General features: G+C 46.5%; 1 protein-coding gene across 1 annotated transcript; it reads left to right on the top strand.

Moving 5' to 3' along the window:
* The first annotated feature begins 566 nt into the window (after positions 1–566).
* On the top strand, positions 567–26,820 carry EIF3L (eukaryotic translation initiation factor 3 subunit L). Its single transcript, XM_079141192.1, has 13 exons — positions 567–688; positions 1,167–1,215; positions 2,205–2,415; positions 6,190–6,269; positions 9,692–9,753; positions 12,557–12,626; positions 12,825–12,898; positions 17,304–17,475; positions 19,512–19,666; positions 20,555–20,725; positions 22,451–22,948; positions 25,715–25,795; positions 26,618–26,820. Exons 1-13 carry the CDS (start codon positions 656–658, stop codon positions 26,654–26,656), a joined length of 1,695 nt encoding a protein of 564 aa, XP_078997318.1. The 5' UTR covers positions 567–655; the 3' UTR covers positions 26,657–26,820.
* Positions 26,821–26,960: the final 140 nt, after the last annotated feature.

Raw genomic sequence — 26,960 nt, forward strand, 5'->3', positions numbered from 1 at the left:
GCTCAGTAGCAGAGTGCTTGCTTAGCGTGAGGCCACAGGTTCACTCCCTAGTACCCTAAGGGGCGGGGGGAAGGGTCCTGCGCTCTAGGGCGCTGCCGAGGTCTGCGGTCCTCAACTACAGCTGGCCTCAACTTTGCCTGCCAACCTTAGTGTCTGAGCTGGTGGGTGGGGGGGCTCTCGATGCCTTTTCACTGCGTGGAACCGAGAATCAGCTGTTACACCTGGTAAAGTCAGTCTTTCGAAGCTATTTCTCCTGCAGGCAAACAGCTTACACCTAAATCTAAGGCCCCTGCGGCTGCATGTCCCTCTTCACGTGAGAGGCCGCTGGGGGAAGCCGACAGCCATCTTTTGTGTGGCATTCTTTGTAGTCCCTCTTTCTATCCTTTGCCAAACTATTTCATACCCTTATTTCGAGATTCACACAAATCCTCTGGAGTCCTATTCTCTTAAAGGCCTCTACTTGAAGAATGAAGGAAAACTTAGGTGACTTTTTAAAGTCTTCCACCTTCTTATCATGGCTGCCTCAATGTGCCGCTGGCTCGGAAGCACTTCCGGTTTCCGGGCGACGCGAGCTGGGCCTGACTTCCGGCCTTGGAGAAGCAGGCGCGGACCGCTCTTTTCGCTCTTTCCTGTTGTAGTGTTGAGCGCCGCAGTCATGTCTTACCCAGCCGATGACTATGAGTCTGAGGTAACGTGGCCGAAAACGCGGTGGGCTTGGCGACAGGGGCAGGGCTCTCCGGGTGCCCGGGGACGGGACGGTGTCTGGGCCTCCCTGGGAGTCTGCGCGGACGGCCACCATCGCTGGCTGCCTCCCGGCGCGGCCCTCGTGCTGCCGCCCCAGCGCCCGGCCCTTCATCGATCTGTTCCTGCCCGCCGGTTTCGCGTGCCCGATCCGCTTGCCCTCCAGTCCCAAGACCGGGCGGGTTAAGGGGTGCTGTTTCCAGCCGAGCTCTCGGGCTCCGTCTGCTCTGAGCCCCCCGAGTCCCACGCCCTGGCGCTTTGCTCCACCTTCGCTCCCGCAGTCTTATTTCTCCCATTTCTCGCAGGCGTGCGGATTCTTGGAAAGTAGGGACTGTGTCCTGTCTTATCTGCCTTTGTACCTTTAGCCCGTTTTGGCGGGTGTTTGGGTTCACCAGTAGGTGACCGTCCTGTCTCTTTCCTTACAGGCTGCTTATGATCCCTATGCTTACCCCGGAGACTATGATATGCACACAGGTGAGGCCACAGGTGTGTCTGGCTAGCTCAGTTCTACTAGGGATTGGCACCCTTTTGAGTGTCTCAGAACCAGCACTGACAGACACCTGTTAAAAAGTGCTTCTTGATGTCCAGGTATGGAGTCGGTCATTAGCCCTCAGTGGGAGGGAATGTGGAGAGCCTAATAAACCAGCCCTTTTTTTGGGTTCCGTATCAGTCTCAGAAGAAAAGGATTACTGACCTAGCTGTGGTTTCCTTGTTGATTTACTTATTAGCTGAAAAAAATCATTTGGGGTTTTGTTTTGGTGCTGGGCTTGAACCCAGGGCCTTGTGCATGCTAAGCACATACTATACCACTGATTTGTACCACCAGCCCCAAAGAAGAAAATTGTGGTATGAAAATTTTAAGTGATTCGAACTAAGCCCAGATTAAATCTTTTGAGGAGCTTTTGAAGTTTCCTGAAATGTTGAAGTGACTTGGCTTAACTCAGTGTTATGTTTTATACTTTATGTGCAGTATTTCATTTAGTCCTTGGGACAGTTCTATAAAGCATGTGCATTAATATGTGCTCAATTTGTCTTCTAAAGATGACAAACTGAGCAGAGAGAGGTTAGTAACTTGCCGCAAGTCACTTAGTTAGAGGTGACAGTTATTCATTCAAAAAATACTAAGTACCTATTATCACTTCCCAGTGTCTCCCCTCTCCCCCAACACACACTACTCTTCTGCATACAAGTACATCTGTGTACACGATGGAAGTTTCTTTACCTTAAAACCTTTTTAGATTCTAGGAGACAAAATACAGTAAGAAGTAACTTTACATTGTTATTTTAATACTGGTAATTTTAAAGGGCAATGATAGTGGAAGTGATTTGGCAGTTTTATGTCTTTGCTTTTAAAGGGAATTATACTGGTTTTTATAGACTTGACTTTGTAGGGTGGTCTTGCCCTTGTGTGCGTGACATGAATTTGAAAGTGCTCTGAAAAGTTGATTGTGTTCAACCCGTAGGGGATCCAAAGCAGGACCTTGCTTACGAACGTCAGTATGAACAGCAGACCTATCAGGTGATCCCTGAAGTGATCAAAAACTTCATCCAGTATTTCCACAAAACTGTCTCGGATTTGATTGACCAGAAGGTGTACGAGCTTCAGGCCAGTCGTGTTTCCAGTGATGTCATTGACCAGAAGGTGTATGAGATCCAGGACATCTATGAGAACAGGTATGGGCCACTGGCTGAAAGGGCCTCTTTCTGGGAGAGACTAGTCTATTGGTCCAGCTCGTACAAAAAAGGGGAATCTATAGTCATTTTTCTATAAAGAGGGCTTGGGGGGTCTTCGTGATTTTTTGGGGCTGGAGACATGTTACTCGGTTAGACTTGGTCTCCCCAGAAGCTTCTAGATGACATAAAATAATAACATTACTAATAGTTATGGTAATATCTGTGTAGATTGAGCAGTGTTCAAGGTGCTTTTTCTGTATTCACTAATTTACCTGTCACAATGATCCCATGAGGTGGATAGTATGGTTTTTCTCATTTTATAGTTGAGGAAACAGTAAAGAAATAAGTTATGTTGCTAATTCAGTGGACATGCTGAGTTTTCAACCTGCATAGTCTAACACCAGAGCCTAATTTCTGAACTATGCAACCTTTCATCGGATACACAGATAAACCAAGCTGAAGTACTTTTGAGGGGACTGTGCTTATAAAGTAGAGACTAGACAGGTCAATCAGAGATGAGATAGTCAGAAAGACTTCACTAAGGAAAGAAGCAAGTCCTGGAATGATGGACAAGAATGCAAATAGCCAAAGACTGATTGGATCAATGAATCCAAGTTGACTTCTGATCTGTTTCCTCGTTCTCTGGGTTTTTCTTATTAGAAGTGCATAATGTATTCAATAAAAATATGTTGCCAATCACATCAATCACTTAAAAAAATTTTTTTGTAGTTGTGATGAACAGAATACCTTTATTTTGTTTTATTTTTATTCAGTGCTAAGGATTGAACCCAGTGCCTCAAATGTGCAAGGCGTGTACTCTGCCACTGAGCTACAACCCCAGCCCACATAAATCATTTTTTTAATTTTTTCAGCAGCTATGTTTTTTGTTTAAAGTGAGAAGCAAAGCCAGGAGTGTTGGCACACATCTGCAATCACAGCTGTTTGTGTGTGTGTGTGTGTTTTAAATATTTTTTTTTTAGTTATAGATGGATACAGTACCTTTATTTTATTTGTTTATTTTTTATGTGGTGCTGAGAATCGAACCCAGTGCTTCACACATGCTGGGCAAGTGCTCTACCATTCAGCCCCAGCCCCAGCCCATTACTTGGATGTTTGAAGCAAGAAGATTACAAGTTTGAGACTACCCTGGGGAACTTAGCAAGATCCTTCTCAAAATAAAAAGGACTGGGGATCCAGCTCAGTGGTGGAGTCTCCCTGGGTTCTATCTGCAGTACTACCAAAAAAAAAAAAAAAAAAAAAGAGAGAGAGAGAGAGAGAGAGAGAGAGAGGTGAAAATTTATCTAAAATGTTGTTTTCTTATATAACCAGAATTTTAGAACTTTTTTTTAATTAGTAGTGCTGGGGATCAAACCCAGTAACTCAAGCATGCTGGGCAAGCACTGTACTACTTAGCTGTGCTCTCAGCCCAGTATTGAAAACTTAATGCGATGATGATTCTTCTTCTTCTTCTTTTTTTTAGTATTTTTTGCTGTAGATGAACACAATAGCTTTATTTATTTATTTATTTATTTATTTATTTATTTATATGGGGTGCTGAGGATCGAACCCAGGGCCTCATACATGCCAGGCAAGCACTCTGCCACTGAGCTACAGCCCCAGCCCTATTCTTTTTTTGGACTAAGTATTCTATGTCTCGTGTGTGTTTTACATGTATAGTACATCTTGATTTTCTTACATCAGAAATACTTCATCTTTACTTAAATTTCACTAAACTTAAGAATTGGAAAAGTAGATTCACATACTCAAGTCAGTCCAAATATAGAAATTTTCCAGTAACCAAGTTAACTGTTAGTTTTTAAATTTAAAACTAGCTGAAATTAAAAATTTCAGTTCTTCAGGCACAATAGCCACACATAGCTAGCAACTACTGTACTGGGCAGTTGGACAGATGTAGATGGTTGTTGAAGCTGAGTGTGTGGCATACCTTTCCTTAGGAGAACGTAGTGAGAAGAATGGCTGGTTCCTTGGGAAGAGCGTTCATTGAGGGGTGTGCGTGTGCAGGCTCAGTGGCACACATGTAAGCCCAGCAACGGGGACACTGTAACAGGAGGATAGCAAGTTCCAGGCAAATATCAACATGGTGAGAGCCTGACTCAAAATGAAAAGGATTGTGAATGCAGCTTAGTGGTAAAACCTGGGTTCAGTTCCCAGTACAAAAAAAAGGAGGAACCAGTAGAAGTAAATCAACAGAGAAGTGTCACAGGAGCCACATCATAGGAGGAGACTTTGAAGATGGCAATGGTCAATACATGTTTGGTTCTAGACCAGGCACAGTGGTACATCTCTGTAATCCTAGCTGTCTGGGAGGTTGAGGCAGGAGGATGACAAGTTCAAAGCCAGCCTCAGCAACTTAGCAAGATCCTGTCTTAAAAGAAAAAAGTGCTGGGGCTATAGCTCAGTGGTAGAGTCCTCTAGATTTAATTCACATTACCAACACACAAGGAAAAAAGAAGAGATGTTCAGTGCTGTAGTGAGGTTAAGGTGGGAATGGAGCTGTGTGTGGTGCAGGCCTGTAATCCAGCGGTTCAGATGGCCAAGGCAGGAGGATTGCAAAGTTGAGGCCAGCCTTGCAACTTAGAGAGACCCTGTCATAAAAAAAAAAAAAAAAAAAAAAAAAACGGAAGAGACAGAGAGAAAGGAGCCTGTTGAACTTGGTGACTTAGAGGTTCCTTGGTAATCTTAGCAAGGCCGCTTTCAACAGAATGTGGAGACAGCAGCCAGATGGCAATAGGGTGAGAAGAACTGATTGGACAGCTGTTTTGTTCTTTGTTTTGATGGGGGACTTGAGTGTGTTCGTATGACAGACTGAAAGAGCCAGAGGGGAAGGGGGAAGTTCAGATAGCTTCTGAGGGTTTTAAGAGAGGGAGCTTGAACAGTGGTCTCCTGTAGACTCATGTAGGAGCAGCATGCTGGTACTGTGGGCATCAGAGACTGATTGGCTTCCAAGTTTGGAAAGGGTCACAGTTACTCTAGGAAATGGAAATTGTACACAGGGACAGGAGTAGGGAGTCAAAAAAAACAGTTCTCAATGCCGGAATGGCAAACAATTAAATGTGGTTACTGTTTGCAATCCAGAAGTGGGAGGTGACCCTGAAAGTTTGGTGGGTGCCAAACTAACTGATGTAAAAGGATGTTGAGTGTACAAATTGAATATCCTTTAACCAAAATGCTTAAAGACCTTAAGCATTTTGGATTTCAGATTGTGAAATGTAGGCATTACATGATGATTTATCTTAGGGAGGGGACCCAAGTCTAAACATCATTTATGTTTCATATACACATAGCCTGAAGGTAACTTTACATAATACTTTTAGTATGCTTGTGTTTTTAGTTTCAGTTTCTTTGTGTGTGTTGCATGCGTGTGTGTGTTTGCACACTGGGGGTTGAACTTGGGGCTTCACACATGCAAAGCTTTCACTTTACCACTGGGCTACATGTCTAGCCCTGTGTTGGCATTTTGACGGTCACCTTATGTGAGGTCAGGTCAGGTGTGGGATTTTTCAGTATGGAGTCACATTAGTGCTCAGAAGGTTCTGGATTTTGGAGCATTTGAATTTCCAGATAGGGAACCTTAAGCTGTATTAAGGTTGTGCCAGGGGCTGAGTGGGTTAAGGAAAGTGGTAGACTGGGAGGACTCTGGCTATTTCTGTGCCATCTTCCCTGAGCCTGGGCTCTGATCTGTAAAATGTGAGGATTGGCTCTCTCAGGTCCTTCCTGCTTGGGAATTCTAGAATTTTTCTGCTTGGTTTTCAGCTGGACCAAGCTGACTGAAAGATTCTTCAAGAATACACCTTGGCCTGAGGCTGAAGCTATTGCTCCACAGGTTGGCAACGGTAGGTATGAGCTTTTTGTGTCTAGTGTGCTGAATGGGGTGCTGTGGCTGGGATCATTAGACAAAGCTCAGGAAAGTTTGTGCCTTTTTTCCTCATTTTGTTTCCCTACAACCTAGTATGTGATAAGTTGTTAGTTAAATTACTTGTGGAAAAGAGGCTGTATGATCTAAGAGGGAATAGAGTCACGTGGGACTCAATTCCTCCAGCAACAAATTGTGACAACGTATGAAATGTTGTCCACCAGGGAAGCTCATTAGAGACTCAGTATGCAGAAATTCTACCAGAACCTGGTCATTAGGTGCCCTCTGCCTGTAGTGGAATTCCAGACTCCTTGAAGGAAAACTGGTGTTCATCATAAACCTTATTTTTGTGTCGAGTCCTCCCTGCCACATCCTGCATGGAGGAGGAAAGGGTTCACTGCCAGAGGAGGATGTTGGCGGTTTTTCTATTACCGGAAAAACTTACCTACTCGATGAACACACAAGAGTCAATCAATACTCTTTATGAGAGAGGGTGTGACGGTTCTGGCCATGCCTACCCTAGCTTCTTTACAACCATGAATAGCCCAACTCTTCTTCATTTATAATATGCTGGTAAAAGGGGGCAAGGAGTGGGAGGAGCTTCTGAGATGGACAGGATAGGGTGGAGTTAGGGGAGCCATCCTCTTCGGGGGAAAATTCCAGAAGGAAACAGGGAACCACTCCTATGCAGCGCCACATACTTCCTGGCAGATCCTAGAAGCCAGGCCTCTGTTACATTGGCTCAACCTAGTTTGATTCTGCTAAATAAAGAAGGCTTCCCACTTGCTTGCCTGACAGTTCAGGGACCACAGAGCACCCTTATCTGTAGGGCGGTGGAGACCGTCCTGAAACCGAGGTCCCCAGAGGCCAGCCCTGGGAGCAGCTTTCACTCAGCATGGTCGCGGGCCTCTGCTCACTCTGCTGAAGCTTCATTCCTTAGAAAGCTGCTTCTCTCTCCTTCCCTCCTCTTCTTCCATGGGGATTCAACCCAGGGGTACTCTGCCACTGAGCCACATTCCCAGTCTTTTTTTTTTTTTTTTCCCTTACCAGGGTTGAACCCAGGGGTACTTGACTACTGAGCCACATTACCAGTCCTTTTTGTTTTGTTTTGTTTTTGTTAAAAAAAAAAAAAAATATATATATATATATATATATATATATATAATATATAAGTTGTTAATGGACCTTTATTTTATTCACTTATTTCTATGTGGTGCTGAGAATCGAACCCAGTGCCTCACACAATCTAGGCAAGCGCTCTACCACTGAGCCCCAGCCCCAGCTGGTCTTTTTGTTTTATTTCAAGACAGGATCTCACTAAGTTGCTGAGGCTGGCTTTGAACTTGGCAATCCTCCTGCCTCGACCTTCCAAGTCTTTTTCTTTCTTTTTAGTGACTGCATCATATCAATAGGACACATTCCTTTAAATAGCACTTTCTAAATCAAAGATACAAATACTGTGTGTGTGATTTTGATAGTATCATATTACTCTCTATGTGGCTATTATTGTTATTTGCTGGTTTGTTTAAACAACACAGAATAGCAGATGTCTAAATAATGGAGGAAATAACTCCAGAAGAAATCAGAATTTTGTCATCCATGTACTTTTTCCCTCTTCGGTGGTCCTGGGGTTTGATCCCAGGGTCTCGCTTGTGCTCGGCAAGAGCTCTACCACTGAGCTGTGCCCTCAGCCCCAGCATGAGAGAGTTTAGAAGTTGTTCAGTCTCTGAAACCTAAAAGGTCAAAACTGTAGATCTGTTCTGTGTGTGCACAGATGTTCATAATAGCTTTATTTACAAATAAAGCCCAAAACTGACGCCCGTGTGAGTGCCATCCATGAGTCAGTAGGTGCACAAGCTGTAGTACGACGTGGCCAATAAAGAGGACTGGACCATTGATGCACTCTATGAAATCGATGAGGCTCTGTGTTGTTTTCTTTTTTTTGCGGTGCTGGGGATTGAACCCAGGGCCTTATGCTTGCAAGGCAAGCACTCTACCAGCTGAGCTATCTCCCCAGCCCAAATTGATGAAACTCTTAATTATGCCGAACAAAAATAGCCAAAAAGTACATATGGTATGATTCTACTTGTCATATAACATTCTTTTTTTTTTTTTTTTTTTAATTCAGTGTTGGGAATTGAACCCATGATTTCACATGTGTTGAACTACGTGCTCATACCTATAACATTCTTTTTAAGAAGCAAAATAATGTCTAGCAACAGAAAGGAGATCAGTGTTTGCTTGGAATATGGGAGGGGAATGGTGGGAGAAAGGAGTGTACAGAGGGACACGAGAAAATTGTTTGTAATGGATGTGTTTTTTAACGTTGCAGAGAATGTCACTGTAGCCATTTATTTTATCAGTTCCCTATAGGCTGTTTTCAATCTTTTATTACAAACCATATTGCAGTTAATGACCTTGTACATACACCATTTCACACATGCAGGCATACCTATGGGATAAGTGTTCAGAAGTGGAATTGTTGGGTTAAACCATGCACTTTTACTCTCGATAAAGATCACCAAATCACCTTCCGTAGAAGTTGACCATTTTTCATTCCACCAGAATGACAACAGTCATTCCTTACATCTTGCCAAGAACTGGTGTTTTCCAGCATTGAATTTTTGTCTATCTACAGGTAAGAAAGAGTATCTCAGTGTATTTTCAACTGACATTTTTCTTACAACAAATGAAGATGATCATTTTTTATACAGATTTAGATACATGTGTTTTGTCTATGCAGCATTTATTCATGTCTTGGCCCATTTTTCTCTCGTTAGTTTCACTTTCCAGGTACTCTTTCAATATTAGAGAAATTTACCCTTTGTCTATATGTTATAAATATTTTTTTCTCAGTTTGTCATTTATCTTTTGAAACTTTTAGATTGTTCTTTCTTTTTCCAACTGGGTCACTCTTTTAAGAATTACTACCTATCTTTAGCTGCAGATCCTGGCCTTTTCTGGTGTGGTAGATCCTAAATTTCTCCTGTAGCTCTAGACTGCATTTTGCCACCAGGGTAATGATGTCACTCAGTTGATTTTTCTCCACTGTCCAGAGTGCCGGGAGTACATTCCCTGTGATACTTAGGATATCCCCTCCAAAACAGAGCACATAATGATCACTCATGCTCCACGATGTCGCTAAGGTAGTAACTGAAGATGTGGGCCAGTTTGTCCACGTCATGTCCGACTTGCACATCATGCTGAACCTGTCCATTAATGCTGTAAAACCCATCACGAGGATCCCCTGGGCAGTGGTGAGCTTGGGTTCCGATCCCCAGGGCTTCCTGAAGACCAGCAGGTTGGGAAGCAGCACCGCCAGCCCAGCCTCCACAGGCCACAGAGGTGGTGCCACCTCCTATTTTGTAGATTATTAAAGCATTCTTCTGCCATCTCTTTCAGATGCTGTTTTCCTGATTTTGTACAAAGAACTATACTACAGGCATATATATGCCAAAGTCAGTGTGAGTATTTTAAGTGTTACAAGCAGTTTTGTTTTAACCTTGTGCCATTTTCATCCCTAGAAAATAGTCACTAGTTTATATTGGTCTCTATCTAAAAGCATTTGGCATGTTTTCTGATCTTTCTTTGAGGATATGGTGGAAGGAAATGATTTAGCCCAGAATTCTGGGTACTGTTGCAGACAGACTAACACCATGCAGTCTCTCTGTCCTGTTTACTTCTCCCTGCCCACAGTTCTCTGATAGGGCACTGATCCCCATGCACTGGGTTACCAGCTGCCGTTCTCATAGGGTGTTTCCAGGTACCTTCTGCTCCCCCTCCTTGGGGTGCCTCTGCTGAGTCTCCCTTCCCTCTGAAGTGTATATAACAGGATCAGTGTGTGCCAGGCACAGCGCTAGGAACTTGGCACAAATCTACACATCTCTAATCCTCAGTGGCCTTTCCAGGCTGATGAGAGAAGTGCAAAAGGGGTTACTTGTCTTCAGATTTATAAAACTGATACGTGACAAAACTTCTAGAACCTAGGCACATCTTGGAGCAGTGTTCTACACACTGCCCCAGCTTTGGGCACTTGGTGGATTCTGTTCTTCCTGATTTCTGAGTTTTAGGGTGTCCCACGTCTCTTGGTTGCCATACATATTGATGACTTATTTCTCTTGTTTGCTGGTCTCTCCTCTGAAATCGAGAGTTGTGAGCAGCTGGCTATTCAGCACCTCCGCTTGGCTGTTGGATAGCCGTCTCCAGCTCGTTACTCCCAAGACTGAACTCTTACTTTCCCTTTAAACTCACCACCATTTGTCCAGTTAGGCTGAGGACGTTGGCGTCACTCTTGACAGCTCTGACCTGACGTCCACCATGCAGCACAGGCTCTTCAGCTGTCTTCAGCACACTCCTCCGCCGCCTCTCTGCTTCCCTGGGTCAGGTCCTTATCTCTTGCCTGATATACTGCAATAGTCACTTTCTGCCCTTGTCCTCTTAAGTTTATTCTCGCTTAGAAACCAGCGTGATCCTTTTGAAATGAAGCCTATCAGGTCTCACAATCGTACTGTGACTTCCCATAACACTTAGAAGAAAACCCCACTTTTGAGCCATGGTCCCGCCACCTCTGGCCCTTGACTTCTTGCCAGTTTCATTTCCTGCCTCCCTGGCTCCCAGCCTTGCTCTGTGGCACTTGAGAGCACTCAGCACTAGCACATCATGGTGGTGGTTTTTTTGAGGTCTCTTGCTTTTTTCTCAGGGGAGGGATGTCACAGAAAAGCATTTGTTGTATGAGGTGCTTTTTTTTGGGGGGGGAGTGCTAGGAATTGAACCCAGGGGTGCTTCACCAGTGAGTCCTGCCCCAGTGCCCCCCCCATACATATATAATATTTTTTAGTGGTAGAAGGACACGATCCCTTTATGGACATGATCCCTTTATTTTTATGTGGTGCTGAGGACCGAAGTCAGTGCCTCACACGTGCTCGGCACAAGTGTATTACCACTGAGCCACAACTCCAGGCCTCTTTTCATATTGAGATGCTCTTAGTCTATTTTCTAGTCTGGTCTTGCACAGGAAATCCTCCTTCCTCTGCCTCCTGAGTAGCTGGGATTTTAGGTGCGCTACCATGCCCAGCTTCAAGTGCACCATTTTGATTGAATGTGACTAGCCACGGTCTTTTGTTGTGCTTTGCAGAGATTAGCCACAACCTTTTGTGTGTGTTTACTTGTCAGTAGGGTGTGGTGGTACACAACTTGGGAGGCTGAGGCAGGATTTCAAGTTTCAGATTAGCCTCAGCAATTCAGTGAGATCCTCAGCAACTTAGACTCCGTCTAATAAGGCTGGGGATGCATGTCAGTGGTAAAGCGCCCCCAGGCTCAATCCCCAGTAACAAAACAAAAACCCACCTTCTCAGAACCCACAGTTAGAAAGTGGTGGGGATAAGGGCTGGGGTTGTGGCTCAATGGTAGAGCGCTAGTCTAGCATGTGTGAGGTACTGGCTTCGATTCTCAGCACCGAATACAAATAAATAAAATAATGATCCGTGAACAACCCCCAAAAAATTTTTTTTAAGAAAAGGTGGTGGGGATAGGACTTCAAGGCAGTTCTCTGCTCCACCATGAATATGTTGTTCACTGTGTGGTTCCTTAGCCCAGGAATTGTTGGTCTTCAGTTGCCAGCAACAAAAGTCTAAATCAAGGGTTAGCAACCTTCTCGGAAGGGTCACAGTGGCCACAATGGCTGTGTTTAATCTGCTCAGCTATACCTTTGTAGCAGTCATAACCAATATGTAGCCAGGTGTAGTGGCACATGCCTGTAATCACGGCCACCCAGGAGGCTGAGGCAGGAGGAGCACAAGTTCCAGGTCAGCATCTTAGACCCTGTCTCAAGGAGCTATAGCTCAGAGGTGAAGCACCCTTGGGTTCAGTCCCTGCTAACACACACACACACACACAGTATGGAAGCTGTGTTCCACTAAAACTTCTCTTATAAAGTGTAGGGGTGGGGTGGATTTGCTGACCTGCTGGCCCAGCCTCTTGTGCTTGGCACTGACAGGCCTTTCCATTCTTGGCCCTCTGTAGTCCACTGTGCCCGGTGCAGCCTGTTCTTTGACTCTGTTAACTTCAGGTGCCGTGTTTTTCCTGAAACACCTGGCCTGTGGTCCGGTGTTCAGTGCCCTGTACACTCACTGTCTTCGCTTTCCCTTGAGCATTTTTGCATACTAAGTGGAGGGCAGACAGAAGTTCTTGTGTGTTTGTTCTCAGCCATCATGGTAGACCTTGAATAAAACATGTAAGTATCTGTCCTGATGTCTGTTCTCTTTACAGGGGGGACCCTCCTTAGAGCAGAGGTTTGAATCCTATTACAACTACTGCAATCTCTTCAACTACATTCTTAGTAAGTCAAATTTGGCCAAGGGGTGAGATTATGATGAGGGCCTCCAGCTCTTTTTAGCACAATTTTTAATGTCCTGATGGAAAGAGGGGTGATCTTAGAAGACTTAGTCCTTAGGGGAGAGAAATTATAGAGAATATTCTGCAACCATACAAGGGTGCGAAGTCATTGCCTTAAATCTGAATTCTCTGGTCTGTACAGATGCTGACGGGCCTGCCCCCCTTGAACTACCCAACCAGTGGCTCTGGGATATCATCGATGAGTTCATCTACCAGGTATCTGGTCAGCTTCAACCTTAATTTGAAATAACTGCTCTAGCAGGGAGCAGCTGTGAACTTTGTGTTGTTTTTTTAAAAAAAAAAAAGGAAAGGAAGAACATGGTGTAAAAATATTCCTGTGGAAGTGTAAAATACCCTGTGGCGGTGGACACCCTGATCAGGTGGCTTTCTGAAGAGAACAGTGAAGCCTAAGCCATCCCACCGTGAACTTGGAACTCAAGAGAATTGAGGTCCTGACTTTAACCAAGATCTGGCCTGACCTGAGGTGGTCTGCCAGGCACACTGGTCTCAGACTTTTTAGCCATACGGAAGTAGGTTCCCATCTGGGGGGTTGCCACTGGGTATCTCTGTAACAGTGACATTTTATTTGAGCTTTCTGAGTCTCGCTTTCCTTGCCTACAAAGCAAACATGAAAACTGAAGTGTTGGGTGTCTAGATTGTGGTGGTGTGTGTTTGGGTGTAGGCTAGGTCAGAATGCAGTAGCACATTTTATCCACAGGGAGGTGCCTCGAGTGCTGACTTTGAGGTTCCACTGAGAACCTGCCAGGCGCACATACAGTGGCCGCATAGTCTGGAGGTTAAAAGTTCACTGTTGCTCTCTGCTGGCCTTGAATGTTGGGCACATTGCTTGGCCACACTGTTTCCTCATCTCCAGAATAGGGATTGTCGGGAAGATTCCTGGGATATTACATATGATATTAATGATGATGGTCAATAACATCGTTCTCTTCCATCTTCTTTTAATTTGCCCAGTCTTTAAAAACTATAGTGGGTTCGGTGCAGTGGTGTACACCTATAATCCCAGCAGCTTGGGAGGCTAAGGCAGGATCTCGAGTTCAAAGCCAGCCTCAGCAATTTAGCAAGGCTCAAAGCAACTCAGTGAGACCCTATCTCTAAATAAAAGATAAAATAGGGCTGGGGGTGTGACTTAGTGGTCAAATGCCCCTGAGTTCAACCACCAGTGTGTGTGTGTGTGTGTGTATATATGTGTAATGGGATTTGGAAAAATTCTTTCTCCCTATAAGTTTTCATTGTTTTTTTGTTTGATTGCTTTTGTGGTACTGGGGGTGGAACCCAGGGGTGCACACAGCTAACACACAGCTACACCCTTTTTATTTTTCATTTTGAGACATGGTCTTACTAACTTGCCCAGGCTAGCCTTGAACTTGACAGTCCTCCTGCCTCAACCTCCCAAGTCACTGGAATTATAGGTGTGCACCATTGCACCCAGTTTTCCGTGTTTTGTTGAGACAGTGTGCCTCTTTCTGGGTACTTCAAGAGAAATTGGTATCTTAATAAAGATGATTATTTGCTGGGCATTGTGATACACACCTGTAATTCCAATGACTGGGGAAAATCTACACTATAACAGTCATGTAGTATTCAAACCTCCCAGTCTTCAGTAGCCTGATGTATGAGAGGTACCTGACAATGAACTTCTAGTCTCCAGCAGGTGTCTCAGGATGGGATTTGCCCCACCTAAAGATGGGAGATACAGCTTCCAGGATTATCCAAGATGGCTGCTCTGGCTTCCAAACGTGTGGGCAGATGGGGAGCTGCAGCTCAGGGTGTGGGTGTGGTCAGCTGGAGGTCCTGGAGGTGGGGTGTTATCAGTCTGGTTGTGGGATCCTGGAGATGGGATGCAATCAGTCGGTCTGGGGGTCCTGGTGGCAGGGAGCAGTCAGTCGATGTGAGGGCCCCAGAGGCAGGAAGTGATCTGTCAGGCTGAGGGATCCTGGAGACAGGGCTCAGTCAGTCCAACCAGGGGTCCTATGAGTCGTGGCTGTTATCTCAAAATGGTGGCAACCATGTGTAACCAAACCTGCAGGTACTGTGACAGTGAAATTCCAGGCAACAGGCAGCTGGTGCTCCACTGGCAGTGGGGTGATGGGTAGGTGAAAGGCAGCAATGGACAGGCAAGTGGCAGGCAAATGGCGGATGGTAGGCGCCAGACAGTGAGCAATCTGCACTCAAAAAGTAGTCGATATGCTGGCTGACTGCAGGTGATCGCAATAGACAAATGGGGTAAAACAGCAGGGGATCAATAAGGTGCAAAAACTGCCTCACCAAGAAACAGATATCCTCTGCTTGAACCCGAGTTATGAGTTATGGAGGACAAGGAATGCAGCCTCTTTGTCCCTCTTAAGATAAGCTTTATTCTTCTGGCTCAGCTGGTGTGCTCCTGTTAAGAGGCACGTGGGACTTGCTGTTTCCACGAAGACTCTCCAGCGAGGGGAGGGAGCACCTCTGCGGTTCCTCCTGGCTAGGTGCATGCCACAGAGGGCGAGTGGCCCTCCTTTGATTTATCCTCTTTTACTAAGCACGGTATCTGTGTCTCACTACTGATTAGAAGTTTGTCTCGGGACGTGTCTGCCTTGCCTTTGCAGAGGCATCACCAGCTACTGTCTGGAAGGAAAGGCACCCCGTGAACTTGGACAGGGAGACTTGAGTCGTATCGTGCTCTGTTCTGCCATTTGCAGACTTGGAATGCTTAAACTTGTCTTCATAGAGACCTGCCTTTCTTTGTTTGATTTTTGACATGCTGGAGATGGAAGCCCAGGCTTGGAGGGTGCTAGGCAAGTGCTGTTCTACTGAGACACACCCCAGCCTCCTCAGTGTGTATTATGGATGTGTCCTATCTGGTAATGAACATGAGGACTGTCAGTTTCCACGATTACAGTGAATCCGTAAATATCCTTGTGTATACATGGTATATCTCTAAGGATTGCTTTTAAGTTCTTAAAATCCATCTTATAGAGGTATACTTTATTTAAAACAAATGCTCCTGTATAAGTATGTAGTTGAGGAGATTCGACTGTGTATCCTCTACCAAAGTCAAGGTGAAAAACGTTGTGCTGGGCACAGTGCCCTTCCCCCTTTGTAATCCCAGCACCTCAGGAGGCCCAGGCAGGAGGATCACAAGTTTGAGGCCAGACTGGGCAACGTAGCGAGACCCTGTCTCAAAAAACAGAAAGGGCTAGGGATGTAGCTCAGTAGTGGAGGGCCCCTAGGTTTAGTGATGTCCAGTACAGCACTCTTGAGTACACACAAAAAAGTAACATAATCACTTTAAAGTTTAATGAATAGTAACACATTACTCTTGCAAAGAACTGTATCAAAGTGCAGTATAACCAACAGTGTTTCAGAGCAGGGATTTTTCCTACTGAATGTTGTTCTGTCTAGTTTTTATATTTAAAGGGAAAGAGGTGATAATCTTAACTTATATTTTTCTGATAACTAAAGAAATTGAGCACTTTCCATGTGCTCATCAATAGTCTTGGCTTGTTTTTCTCTTGAATTGGTTTTTTCCTTCTTGATAAATGAGAATTCCTTAAAATCCTGTGCATCTTTGTATGTGTGTGTGTGTGTGTGTGTGTGGTACTAGAGATTGAACTCGGGTGCTGTACCACTGACTTACCTCACCAGGCCTTTTTTATTTTTGAGACCAGTCTTGCTCAGTTTCCCAGGCTGGCCTGGAACTTGTGATCCTCCTGTCTCAGCCTCCCTGGTTCCTGAAACTATAGGCATGTGCCACCATACCCAGCTTGGAGCTTATTCTTTAATATAAACTTGGAAACTTTTTGCCCTGTACTTTTAGAGGAAGATAATATTTTTTAAGAGCAATCCTAGGTCATCCAAGACCTAAATTCTGGATCACTGATTTACAGGCCCAGTGCACACCAGAATCAACTAGGAATTTTATTTGAAAGATTCCAATTGAGTAGGTAGGTCTGTAGTGCTATTCTGCGTGACTGATGGAGCCACTGTCCCAGATAATTCCTGTGGTGTGTCCCCGTGGGTACCTTACGGTTAGCCAGGCTCTGGTTGGTAGCGGTGACACAGACTGAAAGCTGCTGGTTGACACGCAGACACCTCCCGCTCAGTTCCACACCATCATTCATAACTCTGGCTCTGGTGGCCAGCCCACGTGCGTAGGTCCACTGCAGACATAGCTGTGGTGCTTCTGGCAGCCAGGTCAGCTGAGGGTGAGACTTGGAGGCATTAAGTGGCTTCAGGTTGTTTTTTTTTTTCCTCACAAATTGCCTCAAGTCCTCGAGATTTTTACTTAACCGTAGGAATAAGTAATATCAACAAGATTTACAGCTTAATAAAGAATGACTTTGGCAAACCACAACAGTAAAACGGTAAGCTGGGTATGTTGGTGCTTACCTGTGCTCCCAGCTACTTGGAGGACCACGGCAGGCGGATGGCTTGAGCCCAGGAACAGGAGGCCAGCCTGGGCCACACAGCAAGACCCCATCTCAAAAAAAAAAGAAGAAAGAGCAGCGTTACTAGGTGTTCAGAGTGAGAAGCGGCAGGCCCACCTCCACCTTCCCCGACAGTGTGCACACGGACTGTCACTTGGGTTTGTGCCCCTGACAGCCCACTTCTTCCTGTGCAGTTTCAGTCATTCAGTCAGTACCGCTGCAAGACTGCCAAGAAGTCAGAGGAGGAGATTGACTTCCTTCGTTCCAATCCCAAAATCTGGAATGTTCACAGTGTCCTCAATGTCCTTCATTCCCTGGTAGACAAATCCAACATCAACCGGCAGCTGGAGGTGTACACAAGCGGAGGTGAGTGCGCAGGCTGAGGAGAGCCATGCCCTCTGCCCCACGGGGCAGGTGCTGCCGTGGAGCGGGAAGCGCCATCTTCTCTTAGGCAACAACCGCCAGCTCTTGTTTGCGTGAACGGGAGCAGGGGGTTGATGCTGGGCTTGTCAAGTCATTGGTCAACAGATTGAACCAGCCCTTTTTTTGTACTGGGAATTTAACCCAGGGATGCTTTACCCCTAAGCTAATTTCTGGCCCCTTGTTTTTGGTTTTAATACAGGGTCTAAGATGCTTAAGGCCTTGCTAAGTTGCTCAGGTCAGCCTTGAACTTGGGACCCTCCTCCTGCCTGTCAGCTTCCCAAGTTGCTGAGATTTCGGGCTTTCACCGCCATGCCTGGCTGAATCAGTTGTCTTTTTTGTGACTTGAGATTAAGCCTAACATCTCAGACCCACGCTGCATGCACTCTGCCACTGAGCTATATTCCTGCCCCTTTTTAAATTATTTTGTTTCCAAATAGGGTATTGCTCAGTTGGTCACACTGGCCAACTGAGGAAAATTGGAATTTTCCTGTCTCCTTCTGACTGGCTTTACGGGCATCTGCCACCCAGCCTGGTTTGAACCCACCTTATTGAAATGTCCATTTGTAAATTCTTAAACTGTTTCTCCAAGGGCTTTTGTTTATGTTAGCATTTCTCAAACTTCATGGTGTCAAGACCACTTTATACTCTTGAAACGCTGAGATCCACATACTTTATTTTTTTCAGTGAAAATGGCATTTTTGCACATTTCTTTGATTTCTGACTTCGTAGCGTGGAAGATAGCAGTGGTCTTGTTCCTGCTTCTGCATTCAGTCTCAGTAGCCTTTTCAGTTCGTACACATGTTCTCATCCTCTGTATCAGGAGTAGTATGTATCTCTTTGAAACTTGACAAGTGGTAATTTTGTATAAGGTTAGATTAAGGTTATTGGTATAGCTGGGCACAGTGGTGCACACCTGTCATCCCAGCAACTCAGGAGGCTAAGGCAAGAGAACTGTAATTCCAAGGCCCGCCTTATCAATTTAATGAGACCCTGTCTCAAAATGAAGAAATAAAAAGGGCTGGGAATGTAGCTCAGTGGCAGAGTGCCCCTGGATCCAATCCCCAGTACAAAAAAAAAAAAAAAAAAATTATTGGTCTGTTCTGAAATTTAAATAAGTCTTACCCTTGTCCAATTTTACTAAATATTGGTATACTTAGTTATAAAAATCTTAACAATTGTTGGCACATGTTATTACACATCTTTTTTTAAAAAATCCCTTTTTGCTGGTGGTGGTGCTCAGTGTAGAGATATGCTAGCACGCTCAAGGCCCTGGGTTCAATCCCCAGCACCAAAAGAGAAAAGTCACATTTGTTACGCACTGACCTCAATCAGGCAAGTCTTTATGTGGAAGCTGTTGAACTCGTAGTGGCAGGTACACATTTTACAGAATTTTAGTTTTGCTTAAATGCTCAAATTTTAAACTGACAGAGAACACTGTCAGTTGTTTTCATTGAAGTGTGATAGGTTTATCTCATTGATATTTGAGAGACTGTCTTCTAAATAACCCAAATCTGAATAACCCTAGTTTGCGTTTGTCAGCCATTCTTTCAGTTAAAAATGGTGCTGTCTGATGAAGAGGGACTAGTTCTCTCAGGAGCAGTATAGTGGCTTCTGGCCCAAGGCTGCCTGGCTTGTGTGATGTCTTCACATCATCTGGCAGCAGCGACTTATTAGCAGCCTGGCTTTATCTGAAAGGAGGGACTGGGTGAGAGTTGAGAGGCCTCTCGAATTCTCAGGTGTGTTGGGTTGAAGAACAAACAGAATGAACTGCACCTGCCCAGCTGCTGTTGGTAAAGCTGAGATTAGCTCAAGGCCAGGCGTGCTGCTGCTTATACTCCTTCGAAGGCTGAGTCAGTCCCTGTTAATGGAAGCTTTAAAGGCTGGCGACAGGCGAGGAGTTTACTGAGTGACGTTCCAGCCACAGGCTTGCCTTTCCTTACTTGCCCCTGCTGAAGCATTCATACTGTCTTCCCTCTCAGGTGACCCCGAGAGCGTGGCTGGCGAGTATGGACGGCACTCCCTTTATAAGATGCTTGGCTACTTCAGCCTGGTGGGCCTTCTGCGTCTGCACTCCCTGTTGGGGGATTACTACCAGGCCATCAAGGTGCTGGAGAATATTGAGCTGAACAAGAAGGTAAGTGCTCGTGACTGCCAGCCCAGCTTCCCAGAGCCAGAACGTCTGCTTTGAGATGGACGCAGGTCTCTTAGGACACATTTCCAGGAGAGGACTCTCTCCCAGGCCATTTGAGAATTGAGAGTGAGTGGAGGTGTGTAAACCACTCCAGTGACCTGCGTGATTTGGGTGGTTAGTGACACGGGGTATTCTGCAATCTTTCGGTTGTGCTTTTAAGCAAAATGGTGATGGAAGCGTATTACTATTCAGTAGCACTAAAGAATTAACAAAAGGTTTAGTTCTGGCTGGGTACAGTGGTGCACGCCTATAATCCCAGCTCCACGGGATTGCAAATTCAAGGCCACCTGGGCAACTTTGCAAGACAGTCTCAAAATTTAAGAATTTAAAGGATTGGAGATGTAGTGAGCTGTGGAGTGCCGTTTGGTTCAATCCTTTGTACCAGGTGAGGGGGGAAAAGATTTACTTCTAAGATGGTGTATTTATTGATGTGATTTGCTGTGGAGTTTTTCCTGACCTCGGGAAAATGGGTACTTGTTACTTAGCATTTGGTTTGTGTGCATGTATGTGTTTCTGTCCTATCTGTCCATTTCTATATAGGAGTTATTTTAAAAAGCAAGGAAAAATAAGAAACCGAGATACAGAGGGTTTTAGAGTTAAAACATTTTAGGGGTTCCCTGGTCCATCTTCATGTCATAGCTAAGCAGACGAGGGCCTCAAGTCTCAACTTTATCAGAAACTCGGACTCTAGAGCCAGTGCTTCCTCTGAAAGTTCAGGGCCCCTGCAGAGGGAGTTCTCCATGTTCTACCCCAGCTGCCACTGGACCCTGCTGACCTGGGGGTCCTAGCGAAGTAAATTGGGCCTCATGAATCTGTCTTCCACCTCTGCAGAGCATGTATTCCCGGGTGCCGGAGTGCCAGGTCACCACATACTATTACGTTGGTTTTGCATATTTGATGATGCGCCGATACCAGGATGCCATCCGGGTCTTTGCCAATATCCTCCTCTACATCCAGAGGACCAAGAGCATGTTCCAGAGGACCACGTACAAGTACGAGATGGTAAGGGCTGCCTCTGCACGTGGCCTTTCTGCGACTGACTCCCTGGTAGTCTCCTCTGACTGGACATGTTTTTTCCAAGCCAGTTGGTGTTTTTTGTAGTCTATTTTGTAGTTTTTATTTGTTCTCTTTAGGTATACATGACAGCATATTTTGACATGTACATACCTGGAGTATAACTTCCTGTTCTTGTGGTTGTATGTAACAAGGAGAATCCGACCCAATCCCATTGTTTTAGTCCGCTTTTTCGCTGCTGTGATTGAAAGACTGACAGAACAATTGTAGAGGAGGAAAAGTTATTTGGGACTCACGGTTTCTGAGGTCTTGGTCCACAGACATCCCACTCCATTTCTAGGTGCTGGAGGAAGAATGTGGGGGAGGGAAGCCGCGCACAAGATGATCGGGAAGCATGGAGACTCTGCTTGCCAGATGGAAAATATGTACCCTCAAGGCACTCCCCCAGTGGCCCGCCTTCAGTCTCCACTCAGTTAACCCCATCAAGGGATTGATTCACTGATTGGATTAAGGCTCTCATAATCCAATCATTTCTCCTCTGAACCGTCTTGCATTGTCTCACACATGAGCTTTTGGAGAACACCTCACATCCAAACCATAGCACCAACTGTAAAAGTATGCATACTTATGAGGCACAGTGTGATCATTCAAGACATATATATAGTCTGTAGTGATCACATTGGGGTAATTTGCATTTGCGTGTTCCTAAATATTTATCTTTTTGTGTTGGAAACCTTAAAGATCCTCTCTTCTAGTTCTTTAAAAAATATAAATTGGGGATGGAGATTTAACTCAGTGGCACAGTGCTTTCCTGAAATACAGGAGGCCCTGAGTTAATTCCCAGAAGCCCCAAAATAAATACATAAGTAGATTGTTGTAAACTGCAGTTCTCCTCCTGTACCTAGAACACTGATGCTTCTTCCTCCTGCTTTGGTGCCCATTCTTTGACCTCCTCTTGCCCTTCCTCTTCCTGTTGGCTCGTGGCTATTGTGCTGCCCTCTGCTTCCATAAAGTAAACTCTTGTAGATTCTGCCTGTGCATAAGAGCATGTGATGTTTGTCTTGCTAGGCAAGTGCTCTCCCGCTAACCTACCCTCCAGCCCTTGAACAGGATTCGAGTTGGAGGGGGTGGGCATGTAGCTCAGGGAGGAACTCGTCCTAGGTTCACAAGCCCCTGAATCCACTCCCAGCAAAGGGAAGAAAAAGAATTCCATGTGGATACTGCCTCCAAGCAGTTAACCAAGGAGGAGGGTGGACTCTGGACGTGTGGTCGGGAGGCGACTTTGACGTAGGAAGGGGAGCACGAGCAGAGGGGCAGGGCTTAGAGTGTGCTGAGGGCTCAGGGCAGGGAGGAGTGGGAATTGGGGGTGAGACTGCATCCCATTACCAGGTGAAAGAGGAAGCCTCAGGGTGGCACAGACTGAGAGTAGCTTGATCCCGATGGTAGAGAAGGGGCTGACTGGAGAGGCTGAGAGAAGTCCCAGTGGGGAGGCCAGGAGATGACTGAGGCGGACTTGACCCTGGGATGGAAGCCCAGGAGAGCTGGGGGAGGACTGGAAGAGGCCGGGGAAGTTCAGTGACTGTTGTGTGCAAGATGACATGAGAAACGGAAGCTCTGCAGAGAGCAGCTAGTGGGGAAGCGGGGCCAAGAAGGCAGGGGGGACTCAGAAGTCCCTCTCGTGTGACTCCGTGCTCACATCCACCCCACCCCTAGATTAACAAGCAGAATGAGCAGATGCACGCGTTGCTGGCCATTGCACTCACCATGTACCCCATGCGGATCGATGAGAGCATCCACCTGCAGCTGCGAGAGAAGTACGGGGACAAGATGCTGCGCATGCAGAAAGGTGACCCGCAGGTCTACGAGGAGCTTTTCAGCTACTCCTGCCCCAAGTTCCTGTCACCTGTTGTGCCCAACTATGACAACGTGCACCCCAGTTACCACAAAGAGCCCTTCCTGCAGCAGCTGAAGGTGTTTTCCGACGAGGTCCAGCAGCAGGCCCAGCTCTCCACCATTCGCAGCTTCCTCAAGCTCTACACCACCATGCCCGTGGCCAAGCTGGCCGGCTTCCTGGACCTCACCGAGCAGGAGTTCCGCATCCAGCTTCTTGTCTTCAAACACAAGATGAAGAACCTCGTGTGGACCAGCGGCATCTCCGCCCTCGATGGCGAATTCCAGTCGGCCTCCGAGGTCGACTTCTACATCGATAAGGTATGGCCGTCCCTTCGGCGCTCTGTTCTTCTTCTCAGCATGACCAACCAGGTGTCGCGCTGCGGCCAGCTCTTACAGGTTAGACATAGCCAAGGACCAGGTGAGGCTGGAGCCGGCCGAGGCACACCGTGCTCAGGAAGGTTTGCCAGGACAGGGAGTTACAGGGAGAACGGCAGGCCAGGAAGTAGCTGGCAGAGAGCATTCTGGGCAGAGGGCCCAATGAGAGCAAAGGGCCAGGGCAGGAGTGCGCCCTTGTGTTTGAGGGACAACTGCGTTGTGGCCATGTGGCCCAGGAAGGGAAGCTGTGGCAGGAGACAAGGTTGGGAAGGAAGAGGGGATCCTCTGTGGGCTAGCAGAAGCACTTTGCAAATGGGCCGCTGTCGCGACCGTAGCCTGGTGCTGCCTACGTTGTGTATGTGTGGTGGACTCACAGCATGGAGTGCTTCCGTGACGGGCTTCCTTTGCTCAACATTGGCTTGGAGAAGATTACCCTCCATCATGGCTACGTGCAGCTGGGATTCAGCAGTGGTCACTGCCCGGCTTGCAAGAGTCCCATATCAACGGCCGGCTGTTCATCCCTGTTGAACCTTGGGTGATTTGGGGCTATTGCAACAAGTATGCATAAGATCAATTTAGGAGGCTGAGGCAGGAGAATTGCAGGTTCAATGCCAGCCTGGGCACTTAGGAAAACCTGTCTCAAAATAAATAAGACTAAGGATATAGCTCAGTGGTAAAGTGCCCCTAGGTTTAGTCCCCAGTACTGACAGGGTAGGAGAGGAGTATATATTTTAAAAAGAGAGAGAAACATGGAAGTCACAGTGAGTTCTAACATACATTAAATAAGTATTCTGCCCAACAACTTAGGAGGCTGAGGCAGGAGGATCACAAGTTCAAGGCCAGCCTTAGCAATTTAGTAAGACCATGTCTCAAAATATAGAAAATAAGTAAAAAGGGCTGGGGATGTAGCTCAGTGGTGAAATGCCCTGGGTTCAATCTCCCCGAGTCCTCCCTCAACCCCACCAAAAAAAAAAAAAAAGATGCTAGGAGGGGCAGAAACAGTGTCCAAGAGATGTTGGCTAAGACTATCCTAGAAGAGACCACAGGTGCCTGGTCCACTGATTCTCTAATTCTCATGAGCCTCCTGAGTGTGAATGGGGAGGCAGTGCTTCACAGAAAGAACCATTCCAGCAGTGTAGGGTATTTGAAATCTGGAAAAACTCTCACAGAAAAACAGAATGACTTAATTTTGGTTTTATTTTTTTGGTACTGGCAGTTAAACACAGGGATGCTTTGCCACTGAGCCACATCTCCAGCCCCTTCTATTTTTTGAGACAGAGTCTCACTAAGTTGCTTAGGGCCTTGATAGTTTTAAGGCTGGCTTTGAACTTGTGATCCTCCTGCCTCAACCTCCCCACTGGGGTTGCAGGAGGACCACCACGCACAGCTCCAACAGCTCAGTTCTTTTGTAAAAGTTCCGTAGGGATCTGGAGGGATAGCTCAACAGTAGGGCTCTCCCCAGCATGCTGGAGGCCCTGAGACAGTCCCTTGTACGGCAGTGGTGACAAAACATCTCATTAGGACAAGAAATGCTAGCTCAGTGGTGGAGCACTTACCTCGTGTGCAAGGAGATTCTCTCTATAGCACTGGGAAAGGAAGGAAAACGGTCCCACTCAAACATAAAGTCACAATGGTGGAAACCCCTGCTGTGTTGCTTCATGTCCTTCCAGGAAAGAACACAGTACATGCACAAGCATATGTGTATGATGAAAACTTTCTAAGACCCTGTTTATACTACACCCACCCACACGCACAGATTACACTGTATCTGGTTTGAATATAGTTTCTGGGGTTTTTTTAGTACCAGGAATTGAACCCAGTGGCACTTAACCACTGAGCCACATCCCCAACCCATTTTTATTTATTTTGAGACTGGGTCTCACTAAGATGCTGAGGGCCCCATTAAGTTGCTGAGGCTGACTGAACCTGGAATCCTCCTGCTTCAGCCTCCTGAGTCACTGGGATTACAGGCGTGCACCCAGTGAACACACGTTTTTGATTTTTTTGAGTGTATATCTAATTATAGATTTGCTGGTTCAGTTTGGATCCTTTGGTTTTTTTAAAGCTCATGTTGTGCTAAACTAAATAACTTTCATTTAGATTTTATGGCTTTTGAACAACTTGGGTTTTGGCAGAACTTAGCTAAACCTGACACGAGCAGACTCTCCAAAAGCGAAAACACATTTGTAGTGGAACTTTTTCAGTGTCGTTTTAGATCGTGCTTTCACTAACCAAATAAAGCCACCTCTCCCGCTGTCTGTTCTGTCGGTCACCTTCCATCCCTTCCTCAGTGCCGGCGAACCGCCCTTGGGCACTGTCAGTATAACCTGCTACATCCCTTTGTCACCTCGGTGACCCCGCCTGTCTAGCCCAGCCACCCAGATGGTTTAATAAGGTGCTTCTGCCAAGAATTAGCAATGTGGTTATTACAGGTAGAATTTTGCTCTGACACTGTATTCAGTTAAATGAATACTGTGTCCCTGGTTTCAAGGCCCCACATAAAAAAAATTTAATTGCATGTTTTTACTGTTCTTGCCAGCTGGCTGGTAATGCTCTTCAGACACCCCACCCCACCAACACACACCCTTGCTTTTGAAAAGTACTGTTGGGTTTTATCTAGCACTTGGCTTCGTCACCCTTCTCAGGTGGCTGTGCTGTAGGTGAGCCTGCCCGTCCACCATGCTCTTCTCCTACTCCCTTTTCCCACAGGACATGATCCACATTGCAGACACCAAGGTGGCCAGGCGCTACGGGGATTTCTTCATCCGTCAGATACACAAGTTTGAAGAGGTGAGAGGTCAGAGAGTGGATTGTTGGCTGGGAACAGCCTCTAGGAAGTGGGTGGGGAGCTTCTAAGTTTTTATTTCTCGTGTCTGCTTTCAAGAAAGCTTGAGATTGGCCCTTGAAGTGTTGGCGCTGGCTGGCTGCTCGGGGCTGGGGAGGGGGCGTGCCCACAGGACTGCTGCCTCAGCCCTCTCTGGGCATCTCTTCCCAGATCTCCTCTGCCGTGCGTGGCCGCTCTGCTCGCCCTCCCTGGTATTTCCTAATATGGGTGGATTTGCTGCCTGCTCTCGCCCATCCCTCTCCCCTCCCCACTTGTCCAGACAGGTCTGGCCAGTTCCTGCAGGCTGGAGGACAGGCTGCTCTGTCCTGACAGGCTGCTTACGTTCTGCGTCTTGCCCTAGGACAGGTCTTTGGGGTCAGGCCAAACAGCACAGAAGTGTGGGGTCTCCTGTCGTGGCCACCACTGGAGCCACTGCATGCTGGTGTGCTGAGTCCAGCAGAGGCTGGGCTCCTCCCACAGGGTCCTGAGAGGGCCCAGTGCTCTCTACCTTCCTTCCAGTCGTCAGGGGCACACCTGTTGGGGCAGTGGGCTGACTGGCTTCCTGCCAGGATCCTGAGGCTCAGCTGGAGAGTAGCCAGGCGGAAAGTGGACAGAGCAGCGTAGGGTGTGGGTGTGTTGAGTGGCAAGGGGACTTGCCACATGTGGTGGGCACCCACCCAGAGACACCTCTTCCTGGCCTCAGGGGCATCTGGGAGTGTCCCGTTGGGTGTGCACACTGCAGGAATGGGTTGGGAAACCCCTGTCTAACTCTGCATTTCTTCTTCTAGCTTAATCGAACCCTGAAGAAGATGGGACAGAGACCCTGAGGACACTCGTGCTCCGGTCATTCGGAGCCTCTTGATTTTGTAGGTGTGTTTCGTCACCGTGAAGCCTTTACCCAGATCAGTCATCAGCTGAGTTGAACTCCATTCAAATTAAAAGAACAGAAATGCTGGAAATAGGTCTCAGTAAAGGATTTTGGGAGCCAGTTTGTCGTTTCATCATCTCGTTATTGTGGGGAGAGACAAGGCAGTATTCCTGGGGTCCCGCTTTCCTGGTGCAGTGGTGACCAGCTGCCCTGAGGTCTCCGTCCCTCTTCACAAAGCACTGTATCCACAGGTGCCTTCACAT

The sequence above is a fragment of the Sciurus vulgaris genome, assembly GCF_902686455.1.
Source record: "Sciurus vulgaris genome assembly, chromosome: 5".
Classification (NCBI taxonomy): domain Eukaryota; kingdom Metazoa; phylum Chordata; class Mammalia; order Rodentia; family Sciuridae; genus Sciurus; species Sciurus vulgaris.

Bases quoted from the DNA above. Each gene is read 5' to 3' on its own strand.
- EIF3L (XM_079141192.1), top strand. From the start codon at position 656: ATGTCTTACCCAGCCGATGACTATGAGTCTGAG. The intron at 12,627-12,824 runs GTAAGTCAAATT...TGGTCTGTACAG, and splicing joins TCTCTTCAACTACATTCTTA to ATGCTGACGGGCCTGCCCCC. The intron at 25,796-26,617 runs GTGAGAGGTCAG...TTCTTCTTCTAG, and splicing joins AGATACACAAGTTTGAAGAG to CTTAATCGAACCCTGAAGAA.